At 36.0% G+C, this 20,102-nt stretch overlaps 1 protein-coding gene across 1 annotated transcript in view; it reads right to left on the reverse strand.

Moving 5' to 3' along the window:
* Positions 1-5,754: 5,754 nt before the first annotated feature.
* LOC128514158 (contactin-associated protein-like 2) overlaps positions 5,755-20,102 on the reverse strand; it is a 208,283-nt gene continuing 193,935 nt past the window's right edge. Inside the window, exons 21-24 of the mRNA XM_053487883.1 lie at positions 18,866-18,959; positions 6,955-7,185; positions 6,604-6,675; positions 5,755-6,511 (exon numbers count right to left, since the gene is read on the reverse strand). Of these exons, the coding sequence (XP_053343858.1) occupies positions 6,312-6,511; positions 6,604-6,675; positions 6,955-7,185; positions 18,866-18,959 (597 nt within the window). The 3' untranslated portion in view covers positions 5,755-6,311. The remainder of the gene's footprint in view (positions 6,512-6,603; positions 6,676-6,954; positions 7,186-18,865; positions 18,960-20,102) is intronic.

Here is a 20,102-nt window from a genome sequence, read left to right on the forward strand (position 1 = left end):
TCTTCCTGCAGCATGCCTAATGCACGTTCACACAGATGAGCAGGGACACTGGGCATCTTTCTTTAGGTGTTTTTCACAGTCGGTAGACAAGTCTCTTTAGTGTCCTGCGTTTTTAGAACTGTGACCTTAAATGCCTACTTTCTGTAAGCTGTTAAGGTCTTAACGACCATTCCACAGGTGTTAATTAATTGATTATGGTTAATTGAACATGCATGGAAAACATTGTTTAAACCCTTTACAATGAAGATCTGTAAAGTTATTTGGAGTTGAAATACACAGTCCTGAAAAAGGGACGTTTCTTTTTTTGCTGATATACTCAGCAAAAAAAGGAACGTCCCTTTTTAAAATTTAAAAGGTTAAAGCTAAAAATAAGCTGGTGAGCTTTAATGTAATTAGTAATATTATTATTTCCGGTTGAAGTCCACATACATGTCTGTCTTTCTGTACAGCAAAACTCTGTGCCTAACTTCTTAATACAAAGTTAAAAAAGTTAAAAAGGTTGAGTATCCTACGCTTTGTTTACGCTAAGTTCTATGTTAGCCAAATACACTTCCTATTTGGTAATCAGAGAGTGAATCCCAGCTGAGAAATTGAAAAAGTGGATCAAACAAATACAATGTTTTGTTTTAAAAAATTTTTATATTTATTGCATGTTAAGATTACTTATACCCCTTAAGCACTGTTATTTCAGTGGTAAACATATTAAGTAATCCCAATTTACATTGAGCAAGTAGCTTATTAGTAGTTTATTTTAAAGTATGAGTTTTATAACTCAAGGCGCAGGCTAAACTTCAGGCAACTTACAGTAAGTACTGCAAAAGGCTTATAAAATTCGGTCCAGTGGTCGATTCAAAACACGAACAAAGTTTAACTCAAACTTTTAGGCCAATATATAAGGACTGACAAAGTTTCATTAAATTCCAGCCAGTTGTAAAGTCCAGCCAGTTTTGCACTGGACATACAGTACATACAGAAAGATAAACAGACAGACAGACTTTTATTTACACAGATTTACATTTGGCTGTGAAATCATACAAGTTGGGCAACTAAAGATGCCAGATGTTCAAAACACAACCCCCCACCCCCCCAAACCACACACACAAACAAACTAGTTCCAGAGTACAGACTGGGTTATTTTTTTATGGGCCAAAGGAACAGAAAACAAATGTACTCTACTAAAAAAAAAATGTAAAGGAGAAGCGATTACATCAATCGATGATTTCCTCCTTTTTACCAGTACTTGTTCACTGGGACGCTAAGAAAATGTTGCTAAGATATGTGTGAGAGGCATATTTGAATGCAACATGTGGTTATACCAAGCATTTATTTTCAGTTCTGCTGTATGTCAAATCATTGAAGCCTATACCCTTATTCACTAGTGCAGGTGTCGCATGGCAGAGTTATCATGAATCTATATTAAGACTAGTAAATAGTATTAAGCTGTTTACAATAAAACACACATAATGAAACAAATGTGTATGCACACACATATACAACCCAAAAAAACTAAATATACTTGGTTCTATTTGTGTTATTGATTCTGTATCTGGTTCGATCTATAACCAAATTCCTTAGCATAGACATTAATGGCTCGTCACAATGTTTTAAGTAAAACAAAATGTTTTTTTTGTTTTTTGTTTTTTTTTACAGAAGCAGTTAGCAATAACTACTAAAAATAACTAGTTGATTGGCAGGGTGCATATTGGGAGTATTCCAACATTTAATTGCTTTATATACATGTCTTCATTCAATAATTTGCTCTTTAAGTTTTAATGATTTCTCAATATTTAATGATTTGTAATATAAAAATATAATAATATAAAAGCAAACTAAAGAAGCTAAGGCATTTCTCTAAAACAGATCTTTAGTGTTTATATCGGTGTTAATCGTGTAATGTAATATAATAAAAATGCTTTCCTGTAACATTTTTTCCAACATCTCAGCTTATGATTGATGCAGAGCTTACTTGCGTGAAAGAATAAAAATAGATTTTCCCATCAGCTTGGCCCAAGCATGGATGATTTCCAACCCCACAGATACAGTATGTTAAGGTTTAATAGGCCTTAAATCTTTTTTTGTTCAGAGGTTTTTTTTTTTTTTTTTTTGCTAAAGTCCTTGTTGATTTAAATTAAGTTGTAGCTTGTAAAGTACAATAGTTTCTGAAAAGGTTAGTACTTTCAGACTGTGGGAGCACACAGTGGGAAGTCCAGGTAGCGAGAGAGATAATCCCTTTTGATATGCACTATCCTGTGCATTTTGTACACTCAGTTGGGAGGTAGCAGCGTTTAAAGCATTACACTCGGGAAATACAGTAAAGACACCATCTCCACTCTGTCCTCACTTTTGACTGACTGTGTATCTCACCTTTGTATCGTGTTATCAGCTAATCACTCATTCGTGTAAGTGGATTTGATGTCTAAACAATGACTTGTCCAACTGAAAGTACTCACTTCCTTGTTTTATGTTTTGCTGTAGTCATATGGCCTAAAGATCTTGATCTTCTTCTTTGACATTACGGTACATATGTACATGGTTTTTATTTCTTTGTTCTATTTCAGTTAATATCCAACCTGTTAAACTTGTTAATATGTCATAAATTGCACCTTGATGTACAGTATATTTAGATTACTCACCTGTAATATTTAAACTTAGCAATATCTCACAGACACACCTTAGACCTTCTTAGACCTGACTATGGTAAAGTATTTACAGTATACAAACCCGATTCCAAAAAAGTTGGGACACAGTACAAATTGTGAATAAAAACAGAATGCAATGAAGTGTAAGTTTTGAATTTTTATATTTTATTCAGAATAGAATATAGATAACAAATCAAATGTTGAAAGTGAGACATTTTAAAAAGTCATGCCAAATATTGGCTCATTTTGGATTTCATGAGATCTACACATTCCAAAAAAGTTGGGACAGGTAGCAATAAAAGGCTGGAAAAGTTAAATGTACATATTAGAATCAGCTGGAGGACCCATTTGCAACTTATTAGGTCAACTGGCCTCTCAGAGTGGCAGTGTCTTTTAGAAGTCTAGATCGGCAGAGGATCACTAATTCCCTTTCCCTGTAGCGAAAAATATTCGCACAATATCAGAAAGGAGTTTCTCAGAAAAAAATTGCAAAGAGTTTGAAGTTATCATCATCTTCAGTGCATAATATCAGAATATAAATCTGGAACAATCTCGGTGTGTAAGGGTCAAGGCCGGAAGACCATACTGGATGCCCGTGATCTTCGGGCCCTTAGACTGCACTTCATCACATACAGGAATGCTACTGTAATGGAAATCACAACATGGGCTTAGGAATACTTCCAAAAAACATTGTCAGTGAACACAATCCACCGTGCCATTCGCCGTTGCCGCTTAAAACTATAGCTCAAAAAAGAAGCTATATCTAAACATGATCCAGAAGCGCAGGCGTTTTCACTGGGCCAAGGATAATTTAAAATGGACTGTGGCAAAGTGGAAAACTGTTCTGTGGTCAGATGAATCAAAATTTGATGTTCTTTTAAAGAGGACAAGGACAACCCAAGTTGTTATCAGCGCTTAGTTCAAAAGCCTGCATCTCTTTTGGTATGGGAATACATGAGTGCGTGTGGCATGGGTAGCTTACACATCTGGAAAGGCACCATTATAAAGAGGAAGATGCGACAAAGAAGACCTAAGATAGCTGAACAACTAGAAGATTGTATTAGACAAGAATGGGACGACATTCCTATTCCTAAACTTGTCTCCTCAGTCCCCAGACGTTTGCAGACTATTATAAAAAGAAGAGAGGATTCCACACAGTGGTAAACATGGCCTTGTCCCAACTTTTTTGAGATGTGTTGATGCCATGAAATTTACAGTTTCTCATTTTAAACAGTTGATATGTCATCTACTGTATGTTGTATTCTGAATAAAATATTGAAATTTGAAATTTTCACATCATTGCATTCTGTTTTTATTCACAATTTATACAGTGTCCCAACTTTTTTGGAATTTTTGGGTTTGTATGTGTAGGTCAACTCTGTTGTATTTTCTATAAAATTTTTGCACAACTTCAAAGTGTTAGGGTTAGAACAAAGTGTTTTGAAAAACAAGGAAATTATGTTGGAAAATGATGTAGTTTTAAATTAAAATAAATGCTACAGCCAGAGTGCAGATAATGTTGGACTCACCCTCCTACATTTAGTGGTATTTAAGGAGTAAATTTTAATCCAGAACTATATCAGATGACAAGCAGGCAGAGGTGGACTTACCTTACCTTTACCTGACTAACTGTTTGGAAAAAAAATACTTCTATGAGTAGTTTTATTATTTATATATTTATTATATATTTTTTAATAGTTTTCCTTTTTACTTTTACTTGAGTAAATTTGTGAAGAAGAAACACTACTCTTCCTCCACTATATTCAGCTGCACATGACTCATACTTTTCTAACCATTTAGTCTACACATGCAGCCGTTAAATTTAGCACTTGACATCAGGCGCAGCAACAATAATCACATGACTCCGTATGACCAATCAGCCGCAATAACAGTACCCACATGTAGTCACAAGACAAGACCCAAACCGGGTGTTATCCGCTAAAATGCACCCCCTCTCCTTCCTGCCACAGATTGCCTCCCCTACATAATCTCTATCAAATATTATATTAGGAAGTAAATTCATAGATTTATGAATTACAAATGACACTAAACGAATTTGATCATAAAAAAAGCAATATAAAAAGATACATGGTACAGTATCTATGAAAATAATTTTTTCTGTGTGTAAATTATATATATTTTTTTTATTTATTTAGTGTAAACATTTTTGTCTTACATGACCAACCCCAGCAAAATAAATGTGGCACAAAATAAACATTACAGTATATGAGAATGTGTATTAATGGTCTCGATAGCTGTCATGTGCCTATGCTTAACTATATTAGTTATTATGAATTTGTGAATTTATGAATTATTATGAATGAATATGTTCTAATATAATATTTAATAGAGATTATGTGTGTGTGTGTGTGTGGGGGGGGGGAATCCGTGTGTTGGGGGGGGGGGGGGGGGAGTCATTTTAGCTCATAACATCTCCCTGGCTTCATATACAAAGCATGTTTCATTTGCAAAAGAATAGCTTTATACTGCGGTGTCTCTATCTGCCAAAACAGACACACTTCAACATATAAAAACACAATTTCTAACCTGAGGAAACATGTCACAGTACGTTTAGCTGTTTCATTTATTGCTGAGAATGTTGGCATACAGTATATATATATATATATATATATACTGTGTATTTTATAACAATTTTTAATAAATACTGTTATTATAATTTTTTTAAATAAATAAATAAATCAGACATTAGGATTGAAACTGTTACTCAGTAACTTTCACTAAATACTTTTTTACTCTTACTTGAGTAAAATTTTGGATGTCTAAGTGCAAAAGTGTTGAAGTATAGTTGAATACATTTTTGACTACTCTACTCATCTCTGCAAGCAGGCCTTGGTTTTCTGTTAGCTGTGACTGGGATTGCTTTGGACTTCATACTGGTCAGTCATAACATACTATTTTGAGACAAACAAAAGACCACTGTTGTATTTGTATCTCAGTGTAGTGTAAGCTTAATGAAAAACATACTCTTGTGGTAAAACTCATTTTAGACACCACCATTTAGTTCTTTCAGATTCTCTATGCGGTTCGTCTTGAGACATGATAATAGTCCATTTACTTCATACAAATACTTTATTTTCATTGATAGATAGTTTTGTTTCAGCTCATTATATGTATTCATTATATACACAGAAGTGCAATCAATGTCCATGGCTACAGCATTTTGTTTTAGTAATTTAGAATGGTCTGATAGTGGCCAATTGTGTCAAATTAAGAACAAAATTAACAAAGCCACTTAGTTGTCCCTGATTAAAACAGTGCATGATATAAAATACACCATAAAAAAAAATGCAGAAAAAGCGAACCCTCCCAGATTGTACCCCTGCTCCACATTTACAGAGTATCTTGGAGCATCCGTCATGTGATCTCTCAGCAAGTGGTTGTGCACTGCTGTGCCTTTAGAAAAGTCTAGAATAAGAACCAGAGATTATAGGCACACATTTGTTCCCATTGGTGCAATTCCTGCTTTCTTGGACCTGCTATGGCTGCCTGTCCCACTAAGTCACTTATTATTCATCTACAATTTGTACAGTCTGGGCCATTGCAAAAACAGACATAAATCTTCACCCCATCATCATATACTTGTATCAGTACAGCATGTTACATTTTGTTCTGATCCTCAATGAGTCTGAAAGAAAGTATGCAGTATCTATATTAGATGAACCACTCCTTCTTGTTTTCATCAATCGTTTCTGTGAAATTTGGCTCCGCGCTGATGATGGCTGTATTGGCCGACTCAGAGTGCTCCGCCCCTTTGGACTCGTTGGTGTGGTACGTTCCCTTGTGGCGGAACATGTAGCGAATCAGGAACACCAGAGTGCACAGAATGGTGAAGATCACTACGGCAATGATGCCTAAATCAAGAAGGAAGAATTATCTGTATTTTAAATTTTTTTTTGCGAGAATACATGTAAAAGCGTTAATAAGCCAAATGAAAATTTTATACCTCCGATTATTGTCGAATTCCTGTGCAAACCATCAGGTATGACTCTCTCCTCGTTGAAGGGGAAATCGGAACCTACAGGAAAGCATAGTGTGCGGGAAAGGGTTATGGCTGGTTGTAAAAGCTAATGCCTGGTAACTTCTCAGCAATGAACAGTGCAATGCTTAATTAATTGATTATCGACCAGCAGGATAATAATAAGGTTTTTGTTTAGTAATAGTAACCTGTATGACTGTAAAACATTATTATTATTATCATAATTATCATCAATATTATTATTATTATTATTATTAATAATAATAATAATAATAATAATAATAATAATACACTTTTAAACTTGTTCTTGTTTCTTACTTTCATCCAGGTGCCAGGGGTCAGTTTTAGTGGACATTGGTGAGACAGTGAGGGGGGACGAACCGCAGTTGGACTCAACCAGTTTGCCCTGATGCGAAACGGATGCAGACGGTTGTGTACGAAGAGCCTCCTTCAAAGGAGCGATGCTGTTAAATTGTACTCGAGAGAGGCAGCCTACAAAACCAGGAGTATTATACTTCTCTATCAAGACTGGGTCAATTGGACCGGTTTCTGCAGGAAACATAGAGAAACAATAACAACTGCAGGGCTTATTGCAAATTATTCATACCAAATACATTACAGAATATCGTCTTTCTCAGTTGCCCTGCTGCATATTAAATTTCTCTATAAAGATTTGGATTATATTATAGAATTTCCTGTAAGTGTATCCCACTTTCTAAATGAAGACAGAAGTTCGGAAGCAATGTTTCTTAATCAGGACTAGTGACTCTATGAGATCAATAAAACTAAAAAACAGAAGCATACATAAAATATATCCTTTTTTAGGATATGTCTTAGAAATGTCACAAACCACCTTCACCCACCCAACAAGGCCTAACCTACTTTAAATAATACTGCTTAAACCCTATAACTGTATAATATACGCATGCTACTTAATCTGTATAACCGAACGACATCGCAGTTCCACAGGACACAGTTTGAATTTCATTTCCTACTTATTGATTCAGCTGACTCGAAAAATGATAAATGTTTAATAGCTCTCCATCCCTGAGCTGCTCTCTGAGGTAATCGGTTTTTATCAGGATCAAACTACACACACAGCAAGGACTTTCGTATCATCTCGCCCAGTTCCGGGAAATATACTGCCTGTCCAAGAATCACCACAGGATTTAGTGTCCTACATACTGTATATCAGGTGCATGGATTGACATTTTGTCTGTAATAAGACCCAGGTGAAAATTACAGTGGTTGTTATACAGTTAGCACTAAAAATAAATCATACTGTATAATGTCTGATGGGAAATAACAGCTTTGTTTTTAATCTAATGACTGTCTTATTAAAAAATATAATACTGAAGTTTTTATTATATATTTTTTTTATTGATAAAGCACAAAGCAGTACATGCAGTTTATTTTGGCTTCATTTTTTTTTTTTTTTTATAACTTGAGCTTAGACAACTGCTTATTTAAATGGATGTATGGATAGATGTAGAAGTCCCAAATCCTGGAGTGTAATAAATACTCTTAGCTGATATATGATGTATATGGTATATACCTAAAATGTTTCACCATTTCTGGGCATCCATTCATTCATCTTTTTTATTAAATTACAATGTCTTACAATATTATAAAACCTTACACATAAATACTGTCTTATTTGGCCAATTGCCTTTTTTTTACTGGCAAGTTTGCTATTTTTCCATTCATCTATCCATACTGGCACAATTGCTTCACAAGTTTCTGCCTAAATCTTTTTATTCTTCTCTGAATGTTTTTTGCTGATTCCTGCCCCCTTTTTACTTTACTAGCCTGCTCACTATCCCTACATCCAATCTCTCTACCATTCATGCATGTAACCTCTCCCTAGTCACTATTTTACCAACAACCTCCTCCTTTCACAAATACTATCAGCATTTACTAGTTTTTCCACTATTTCTCCAGTTTCACAGTTCACTTTTCCTTCTCCAATACCCTTAATTCACCTGTTTATTAAACAGAACTGAATCAGTGCCATTTACCTGCCTGTCTTCTAATTCTATACCCGAATATCTACCCAAACTCCAATATCCACCACCATGCTACTCCTAACTTTTGCCATTAAGCTGCCCACTTACCATGACACTGATTCTTCAAAAACAGCATTTTCTTTATCTGAGCACGCAAGAAATGTTTGCAAAGATAGATATTGAAGCGTGAGGCATATACAGTGCTATACTACTATGCATAGACTATGGATATGCTACACTACTATGCATGGGATACACTACTATGCAAGCTTTTCTGAATACTTTTTATGAATAGCGTGTGGTTACAGCTTAGCAAATTAAGTACGCAGCATTACAAGCTGTTTCACACAAGCAGGATATAATGCTTTTGTTCTCAAGCACAAAATAAAAATTATTACTCTTCTGAAGTATATCCATCCGATGGTCACAAGGTCACCAGTGAAGGATAGAGCAAAAACATGTTTGTGATTCAGCAGGTTTAATTATTATTTCCTGCTTCATAACAATAATAATAAAAAATATTCAGGAAGGAAATCAAAAAGAAGACACAATGAAACATGCTGAAAAGAAAATACAAAACATGTCCTTTAATAACCTTTTTACTGGCTTAACTCTACTGTAAGTAACACACACACACACACACGGTCCGAGTACTGCAGGACAGCTGCAGAACAACCTTAAACTGCACTATACAGTAAACTTACTGCAAACACTCAGCCCTGACGATCAGACAGGCACAATGCATCGAGATGCAGTTCTGCAATCACCACCAATAATAAAGAATATAGCGCAATAGAGGACACAAAGCGAAATACTTAGTCATCATTTATAATCATAATATAATATAATTATATCATAAGTGTCTAGAATTAGTCCTGGCTTTTGAATGAAAACATCAGTATTACCTGAAACGCAGGCAGAAAACAGTGGAAACTCTCTCTCTCTCTCTTCTTCTCTTCTCTCCTCCTTTATAGAAACTCTGGTTACCTTTTTTTTGAGTGGTGTGTGTGCGTGTGCGTGCATGAATATTTGTCGGCAGCTTCAAATCAGAGTGACCTGGAGAAAAACAAGGATAATGGAAGTACCTACTGGCTGGATCCGGAGCCGAACCTCGTCCTCTGACGATACCAAAGAGGTGTAATACAATCAAAGGGGACCATGAATAAGACTCCACACACATGCACACAGAGAACTAAACCCCACCAGAAGACACAGCACCAGATGACATCATCCAGCTGTCAAAGCTCTGAGATGGATCAGACAAATAGAATTTAAAACATAATCAATGCGGACCTACACCCTGTAACACACTACTGTAGATGTGATATGATAATGCAGATACTTAATATAAAACATTTTTTAAACATCAGTGTTCCACTACATGGAAAAGTAATTTAATAAAGTACTGATTCCATGTTGGATCATCTGCTATTCCTTTGTTTCTGTTCTTCAGTTGAAGGCTTTGCCAGGAAAACTGCACATGAGGTGGGAATACACCTATGAATACACACGCAGTCATTGCTTGGGGCACTATTGAGTAACCACCAACTTACATTTTTTCAAACGTGGGTGAAAACACACATGGACAGTAATCCATGATCTGCATGAAATTGTGGAAGAATGAAGCTGTGAGATTGCAACGTTGTCAATATGCTGTTCTAAATTTGTTTAGTTTATTGATTGCTTGATTGCTTTATATTATTTAGGCTTTGATAAGCATCAATTGACTTGATTAGTGTTAAAGAATCATAGTTCCGTATTTATTAATGACTTCAAACTATTCATTATGTCATTACACCAAAATCAGTGTTGGTATAATGGAATTTCTACTAAAGCTGTCACTATACTGTAGAAATGAGTATTGACTGGAGTTCAAATTATATTAGGGCCTACAGTTAGTTAGTTAGTTAGTTAGTTAGTTAGTTAGTTAGTTCTGACCAAGTAATCTGATTGGACGAGAGGAATTCCAAGTGTGATAATATAGAGAAGATCAGCATTGGATGTGAATGTTTAACTATATGCATCACTCTGTTTCACAGGTGTTTCAAAAATTGTTAATTACACTACCTGTCACTCACCAGCATTGGTAAAAGTAGATCATGACTATAAAGAGGGGAGAACAGCTACCTGCCAAAACCCACATTCAAGACCATGGAAGCACTTTCAGCAAGAAAACACATTAGATGTGTTTTATGGGTTTTATATTAGATGGACTTTTTTTTTTTTTGAGACGATTCAGATTACAGTTTGCAGACTCTCAGTTCAGAAACAGACGAAGATGCTATAACATTTAAACGTTAGTCCTAGTTTTTTTTATTTATTTATTTTTTTTATAAAATTAGACTTTGGACTACAGTTCGAAAGGTCATGGGTTCAAACCCTTGCATAACCAAGTTGCCACTGTTAGGCCCTTGAGCAAGGCCCTTAACTCCTAATTGTTAAGATGTAAAAAACAAAACAAAAACAAAAAAAACGTATTGTAGTCGCTCTGGATAAGGGCATCTGCCGAGTACTCAAATGCAAATGTAATTGCAAATGTATCTCCATGACACAGCTGCAAACCAAGGAACTGTGGGGTTAACACCTGCTTCCTTCTGCTACATACAGACACCAGCGTTGCTGTGATTGATGGAGTGTATGACAGACAGAGGTGGGTAGTAAGGAGTTACATTTACTCCTTTACATTTACTTAAGTAACATTTAAAAAAAAAAAAAAAAGATTTCTATGAGTAGTTTTACTGCACTTTTTACTTTTACTTGAGGAGATTTGTGAAGAAGAAGAAACGCTAGCTTACTCAGCTACATTCAGCTACACTCGACTTGTTACTTTTCTAATAATTTATTCAACACATTAGATATTCTTTATTTTTTCCAAAGAAATGCAGCTGGTGGATCTATCACATGACTGGGTTTCACCAATCAGACGTAGCAGCAATAATCACATGACTCCGTTTGACCAATCAGCCACATGTAGTCAAATCTGTAGCTGTGGTAGACAGTAAAGGGAACATGTCACGGTTAATTTAACTGTTTTATTTAATGTTGCAATGTTAAAATATATAATTAGCAAATAAGCTAAAGGTTAATAAATATAAGTTTCTTACATTTGTTCTGCTGGACACAGTTTATGGCAAAGTGAGACCTCTTGTACACATGTTCTAATGTTATTCAAATCTGCTGAGTCATTTGCAGGGCAACTGAATATACAGTCTATCTTACACAGGAAATAGTTTACACTGTTCAAACATACATATGGTACCTACAGTAGGTATTTATTTCAAAAGCTTTATATTGTGAAAAAAAGTAAGATTAGGACTTTTGTGATATTTTATGTTATTTATTTCATTAATTTTATTATTTGGAAATGTTAGAATTTGTACATTATTTTATTATTTTGTTCTAAAAAATTATAAATTGGACATTACGATGAAACAGTTACTCAGTACTTGAGTATCATTTCACTGAATACTTTTTTACTCTTACTTGGGTAATATTTTGGATGACTACTTTTTACTTCTACTTAAGTAATATTATTTTAAAGTACAGCTAATCTTACTTGAGTAATTTTTTTGGGTACTCTACCTCCACATCTGGTGATGGATATTAAGTGCAAACTCTCTTTGATGTAATTAGAAATTAAAGTTTAAAAACAGGATTATTGGCCAAGTAGGTTGACACACACAAGGAATTTGATTCCGGCTGTGTGTGACTCAAGTACAGCCCAATGTATCACCACTGTACACTTTGTTTATAGACCAGACACTATACTCAGTAGGTAAACAACATTCAAGAATTATAAATAAAATAAAGTATACAGAGTATGTAACAGATTGGCACTGCACAGTACATAAAGTTAATGTGCATGGTGTTTATACAGCGGATTACACGTAATCAATGTTAACTGTTTATGAGGGTGGAAAGAAATAGTTCCTATGTCTGGCAGTTTTGGTGTACAGGGTTCTGTAGCATTTGCCAAAATGTACAAAATGTGACAAATCTTCAAATCATTAGGTGAAGGTCAATTTAATTGGTATAGCAATGGTCATTGTTGCAAAGCAGCTTTACAGAATTGATAATTTATGGAAATAAATTAGAACATGTACAGAAAAAAAAAGTATAGACTAAAACTTTCAATTTGTTCTTGTTTTGCAAACTATCAGTTTAGGTGTTGTGTCACTTTGACTAAAACCAGCATTTTAAAGCAAATATAAACATGTTAATCGGATTGAAATAGTACTAAATCCTTCTCAAAGTTGGACTAGCACACAAGAAATAATGTGGTTGGGTGTCGAGCTACTCCTTGCACGTATACAGGCCCGGAGTGGCTAATCGGGAGGACCGGGACAATTCCCGGTGGGCCGGTCTGATGTTTGGGCCGCAAGGGCCGGTGTCTAATTTTTTTCTTCTTTTTCTTTTTTTGTTTTTTTTATTACATTTTTTTCGTGGGCCATCCCATTGCTCAGTCATGGCATTAGGTTGATCATACGCTGCTACCGCTGTCCCTGTGCCGCCTCCAATGGTGGCTCTTTTGTTTATAAAAAAGAAAAAAAAAATGCCTGTATTATTGGCAGACGCACCCTGACGTAACGCGTCGGTGCACTGGGTCAGCGCCAGGTCAGCGCAGCAGAGTTCTCCTGGCCGGATCAGCTGTCGAAAGATGGAAAGTAGAAAGAGCAAAGGTGGCGCGGAGAAGGCAAGAAAAAAGAGAAAAGCTCTGGAAACAGACGCAGCTAAATGTGCCAAAATTGGCACCTTTTTTACTAAAACGAGCTCGCAGTTTCTAGCACCACATGAGGACGATGAAACGGGTAAGAGAAGATGTTGAACTTTAACTCCAAACCACAGTTCAACTTAAAGGTTGGATATGGTATATGAACACGATAGCGGCGGCATCTGTGTGTTCAGGTTGAAGTTACAATAATACAAAAAATATTTCCAGCCGCTGGGTTGTCAGGTTTTCTGCTGATACGTCCAGTGATGAATTTATTGTAGAGGAGTTTAACTGACAGCTAACGTTAGCAAGTGAGTTAGCTTACAGATCCAGGAGGAAAATAACATTAGCCGTTTCTTAATGACAGATAAAGCCGTTTCTACGTGTGTTTTGATGCCGTGAAAGTTTTCTAAGTGGGTCCATCTAGTGTAGCAGACACATCACTGCCCCCCCCCCCCCCCCCCCCCACACACACACACATTATTTAATTCCAGAGTATTCTTTTATTTCTTAGTTTTACAAATAATTATAATTATAAAGTCAATGAATTGTGTGTTGTTGTGGCATATAACAAAACGTTATACCATTTAAACGATAGTGGCCTATAATGTGACGCCACATAACAGGGAAACTTGGTCTTTTAGCTCCTCAGAAGCTAGATCCAGCACCATGCACCAGCCATGAGCCTGCAAATCCAGAGTGGAAAGGTAGGAATAGGCTAGAATATTATTAGAATTAATATAATATATATATGGTGTATGGTGTAGACCTGCCATATGTGAAATGTGCCCTGAAATGCTAGATGATTCAGCACTACATTAACGAAACTGACCTAAATTGATCAGAAAACTTTGTAAAAGAGAGAGATTTGTGCTGAGAATCATGACCATTGTCATAATATGATTTGGTGTCAGAATCAGAGCCAGGAGCCAGTCGTGATGAGAGGGTTGCTTCTGTCAGTATGGAAGAAAGAGGTGAGCTGCTGTAACAGGATGTGTGAACAAGCAAGCATTAGTTCCAGTATAACCACTTACTATGCCCAAACAAAAGTTGTGAATTGGAATTGGAATTGTTTTAGAAATATACACTGAATTACAAGGCTTTACAGAACAATTTGCACTATTGTAGACTTAACATGTAAGCTTAAAATTACATGATTTTAATAATAATAGGTTGTGATCTAAAGTGGGCCCGTCTGAGGCATGGAACTCCAGGGCTGAAAATGAGTCCCACTCCGGCCCTGCACGTATACGTCAGTTGGACACAGACATTGGCCGAGCCGCTCTGCACATGCTCTCCAGTTCAGCCGAAGTTGACACAAAATGAATAAAAAGCCACTAAAAATACGATGCTATTGTATATCATCTATCCATCTACTGTAGGAACCTCCGTAGTCCAACCAGGGACCATGGAATACAGTATTGACCATTGTTTTCATTCTCATTTGTACAGACCTCCAGTCAACATTTACAGACAATTTGGGATCCCAAATTAGCCTAATCTGTTTTTGGACTGTGGAAGGAAACCAGGAAACCTGGAGGGAATCCACCTAGGATGGGCAGAACATGCAAGCTCCATGCACGCAGACCCGACACAGGAATTGAGCCCAGGACATAACCCAGTGTGAACCCAGTGCTAACCACAAAGCCACCCATTATGCTTCTTATTTGTACAAAAAGTAAAGTGTACAGCACATATAAAATGCACAGCATTGTAAAGTGTCCATCTTTACACCACTTCATATCCTACCATTTTGCCTCTAATTAACATTTTTTGTAGATTGTTTTGTCTAACAAGGCAGAAAGGAGACTTTTCGCCACCTATCATAGCAGATGGTCAATAAATCGATTCCAAGGATAGACAAAGACAGTAGTCCGGTTAATGATGTTCTGCTGCATTGAGCAAGTATCAATTTTAAAGACAAAAAAGGAAAGACACAAATGGATAAGCAGATTTTTCTCTGTTATCTTTACAGCACACAATGAAGTATTACACTTTAGCCTGCAAAAAGTGTTATAATGTATTTATTACGACACAAACAGCCATCAGACACACACACACACACACACACACACACAGTCAGTGGACCAGAATAACTATAAATCAGTTCATGACTTTTTTACCACCCAGAGAGCTTAAGTGAATCATCTGGCTTGTCGCCTACCTGTATGAGCTCGTGATGGGTGGCAAATTTTCTCCATTAAATTTATGGAAAGGTCTGAGTTATAAATCACACACACACACATACCTTTCTATGAGCTTTCTGTCACACAGCTTTCTGTCATGGGAGCACGGGGGCTTAGTTATTAGCACTGTGGCCTTGCACCTCCAAGGTCCGAGCTTGAGTCCCACCTTAGATGTGTGTGTGTGTGTGTGTGTGTGTGTGTGTGTGTGTGTGTGTGTGTGTGTGTGTGTTTGCATGTGCTCCTCATGATCGGTGGGTTTCCTGCATGTACACTGTTTTCCTTCCACAGTCCGAAGCAATGCAGATTAGGATAAATGGCGTTCCTAAATTGCCCGTAGTGTGTAAATGAGCATGTGTTTGTGTTTTTATGTGCGGATTGGCCCAGTGTGTACCGCGCCTTGTATCGTAAGTCTCCGGGAATAAGCTGCAGGCTCCCTGGAACCCTTTATACAGCATAAACTAGTAAAGATGAAAAGTGAGTAATTGGGCTCCTTGTCATGGACTGTGTCTTAAATGAAATACTTTGACCCAAAGCAAAGTTGTGTTGGAACAATCAAACAACAAAAAAAGTAGAAATCTCTCCTATGGCTTAAAACCTTAAATCAACTATAACTTCTGACTTTGTTCGAAGTGCTGACACAGACTTGTTTCAACAATTTTAAATTAAAACTCCACTGTATACAGTAAGCGTTCTTTGCTAAAGAATATTCTTAGATTATATGCAGTGGTCACAATAAAAGATTGAAAAATGCTTTATAGCAAGTACTGCACATTAATATACCTGCATTTGTAGAACACCACACTAATCAACACCTATAATACATCTATTAACTATACCACAGCTCATACCCAGCAGGCAGCACCCAAACATGCATACATAATATGTGGGAGGAAATCTAAGTACCCAAAGAAAACTCATAAAGCACATACGCAATCACAAACCAGAAGAGAAATTCAAGCAAACAACCCTGAGGGTATGAGTTGATTGTACTGACCACCATGCCAACTTGTGGTGCTTGTTAATAATAAACATACAGTAAAGTAAAAAAAAAAACAAAAAACAGTATGTTATTGTTATCACAGATTATTTGCATTATGTTTAAGTTGCTAAAAATTGCCAAATTGTGCTTTATTATTATTATTATATTATTTGTTTTATTTTTTTTCATACCTATGACTAAGTATGACCTCTTCTTGAAGGAAATAACATATTTTCTATTTAATCACTATTCCCAGTCAAAATCTTAATATAATTTTTTTATATAATGTCTTAATTGTGTAAGATTCAGAATTAGGAAATATTACCACATCACAATAAAAGCATTAAGTGTTTAAGCAGGAATGCCAGTCCAAGTGTGTAGGAGGGTAATGCAGTGACCTACCACCATCTAGTGGTGAATTTCATGTATTACAATAAGTAGTGATTAAATCTGGGAAAATACAGTATGTAAAATTATAAGATAAAAAAAAAACAGCTCATGATAACTGTGTCTTATAGAAAAGTGTTCATGGCATTTATAGCAAATGGCAGTATATTAAATATCAAACACATAGATGTCATAGAATACTATACATTATTTTTGTAATTTGTGACCCACGGCTGCGTTTACAACTATGTAATATACACTGGGATCCACCACAACAGCCGTGGTGTGCGAATGGCGTGCGGCTGCTCTTTGGACGGCGTGATCCCCCCTCCCTCTCGTGCCAGAAAGGCGTGTCAAGAGTTATTTCACAGTAAACACGCCCATTCAAGCCCTATTTATTCATTTACATGGTGCCACCACTTTGTTCTCAAGAACACGTTAACACAAGCCAGCAATTTAGCAGTTGCAATCCTGTGATTTTAACAACCCACCCCACACCATGCCGAACTGATGCTAAACTGCACTACAGAGATGAAGATGGCAGCTTAATGGACCTTATTCACTAAGTGGTGACTTTATTTTTTATAAAATTTGTTTGGGGTAGTTTACAGTTTATTTCCCAGTTTAGTTTTAGCAGTGGTCAGATGTGACTTTAGATAACTTTATGGTCTGTTTACCAAGTCTGGAGTTAACATTACTGCATACTGTCAGTGTCACAAACTTACAATGTAACTCCTCTTTGCCTCAAAAAGATGCTAAAGCTTTGAAAATACTATTACTGTTGCTATTACAAAAGCTGCACTACTCGAAAAATGTATAAGAAGTGTGTTTGTGCTCTCTGAAAATGCGAATGAGTGTTGTCTGGATTTAGATACATTTAGCATTTATTTATTCTTTAGGTAAGAGTTAATCTGCAGGTTATTTCTGTGAAATGTGATGCAGTTCATGAGAGACACAAGCTGAGGATAGATGTACAGGAGCTGGCGAACTAAACGCTCATAACTAGGTTTATATTTTCCCCACTTTAGCCGTGACTCTGCACGGTAGCGCTAGCACTTAGTTAACGAAAAGCTGGATAAAAGTAAAGGTTAAGTATTTTTTTAAAATCCTGATAGTGTCCTTCAACATATTTCGGTAAATAACCGTAAAAATAAAAATGCAAGGACAAACTTTAATTTTTTCTCTGCTGAAATTGGGATCATTAATACATTTCATAAAGCATATTATTTTTTACATTAAGGTTTAAATCATTAAAACATCCATTTGCACAAGTCATCCATTATTGATTATGTAAAAAAAAGACCCTTTAAAACTTTCCCTTTTATAAAATATTTTGAAAAAGCCCATGTTCTTGATAATTCTCTTTAATTATTTAAGTTTTTCTTCACTTTCAATGATATTATGATATGAACTCCTAAGGCTACTTTGAAACCCTGTACAACAACATTACCCAATTTATATACTGTAAATGATTCAATGCATTGAAAAAAAGTAATTTTTGAATAAAAAAGTAGAAAAAAAACAATGAAAGAATGGGACCATTTTGGAAAAATTACATTATAATAAAAATAATGTAAAAAAAATCTCTCTCTCTCTCTATTTGAGTTAAATAGTCTAGTTATGTCCTTGCTTTTCCATAGTATAATCAACTTTTACAATTCAAATTTAAGAACCTGATGACATTATTTCACATCTAGAGTATACACTACTAACACACACTTTTAATTTATTTATTTATTTATGATTAATTTAATTTAGATTGTACTTACTCTCCTCCCTAAAAAAAAATCCTGTACTGTATGCATGCTACACTGTATGGTGTGGTAATTATTAATTTTCCTAAATAAAAAGAGTGATTATCCCTATTTTTATTACCCTTCCTACCCACAATTTGATAAAAGTGATGTCATAGTGCTGGAGGAAGAAAAGTGATAGTGACTGTGCTGATGATGGAACTCACCCAGGACTTTTCCTAGGAAAAGAGTCTTGACCAGGTTGAAATGAGTATCTGAGGCTTCAGGGAGAGTGTAGATGACAGAAGGGTAGTGGTCCAGCTACAGGAAACACACACACACACACACACACACACACAGAATATCATGAAATTATCTTAATAATATAAAAAAATTATTATTATTATTATTATAAATAATAAACATTATGAGTTTGCTGTTGGGTTCAGCTCTCAAGCTCCATCTAGTGGAACTGTGCTTAACGTACACGCCACCTCGTCCTTCACACCAGTTTGACTCGGATCAAGAACCAGCTGTTTATTCCACCAAAGAGTTTTTGGTAAATCTTTCTAAGTTCCCCAAAATTGTAGCTCATCTCAAAGGACGTTGCTGATAAGGAACTTAGTGGGAGACTTTAACCAACATTACCTTGATTAGAAGGCACACACTAATGGCTAAGAGAAAAGTTGTTATGCAAAACTTCCCTCGAGGTTTCAAGATCTGTGAAAGCCAAAAGGCTTTAATGATCCCTGCTAATGAGTTGTAAATAATCCCCAGCTTGGCCTTGTGCAACATGGAGGACAGACTTTATTTATCCTCAAGACGATACAGTAAGGCAGAAAACCGGGCTGTTATTAATAGTTAATAATTAAGGTCTGAAAGCCAACTGCAGCAGATGAACAGTGCAGGGATTTGAACTTGCAACCTTCTGGTGACTAATTGAGAGTTACAAATCATTAAGGAAAACTAATCTAAGAATAAAGCATGAGACATGAAGTGAGCAGTACGAGACAAGCAAGAAAAGAAAAAAGAGGGCAATGTGTTTAATGTCCTCAGGGCTGCTCATGTCTTTCATCAGGACAGAAACACAACAAGAGAGAGGACATTTTCTCTGAAACAAGCTACAAGACATTTTAAAAAACAACTATCCAATACTTAGACCATCACAAGATAACACTGCTCAAGAACACACACACACACACACACTCTAATCCAGACTATGCTGCTTCACACTTCGACCTCGACTCCTTATCAGCTCTCGCTGCACTGCACTGCTTACCGATCGATACACACTTACAGGAGATCAGTGTATTGCAGCGTGTGACAAAGACACTACATGTACAACTCTATTTTTTCGTAGAGAGCAGTAAGTAAAAAATAAATCTTGAGTGTTAATGTTAAATAATCTTAAAAGGTAATGGTGAGATAGTCGTGTGTGTGTGTGTGTGTGTGTGTGTGTGTGTG

The sequence above is a fragment of the Clarias gariepinus genome, chromosome 26, assembly GCF_024256425.1.
Source record: "Clarias gariepinus isolate MV-2021 ecotype Netherlands chromosome 26, CGAR_prim_01v2, whole genome shotgun sequence".
Lineage (NCBI taxonomy): Eukaryota > Metazoa > Chordata > Actinopteri > Siluriformes > Clariidae > Clarias > Clarias gariepinus.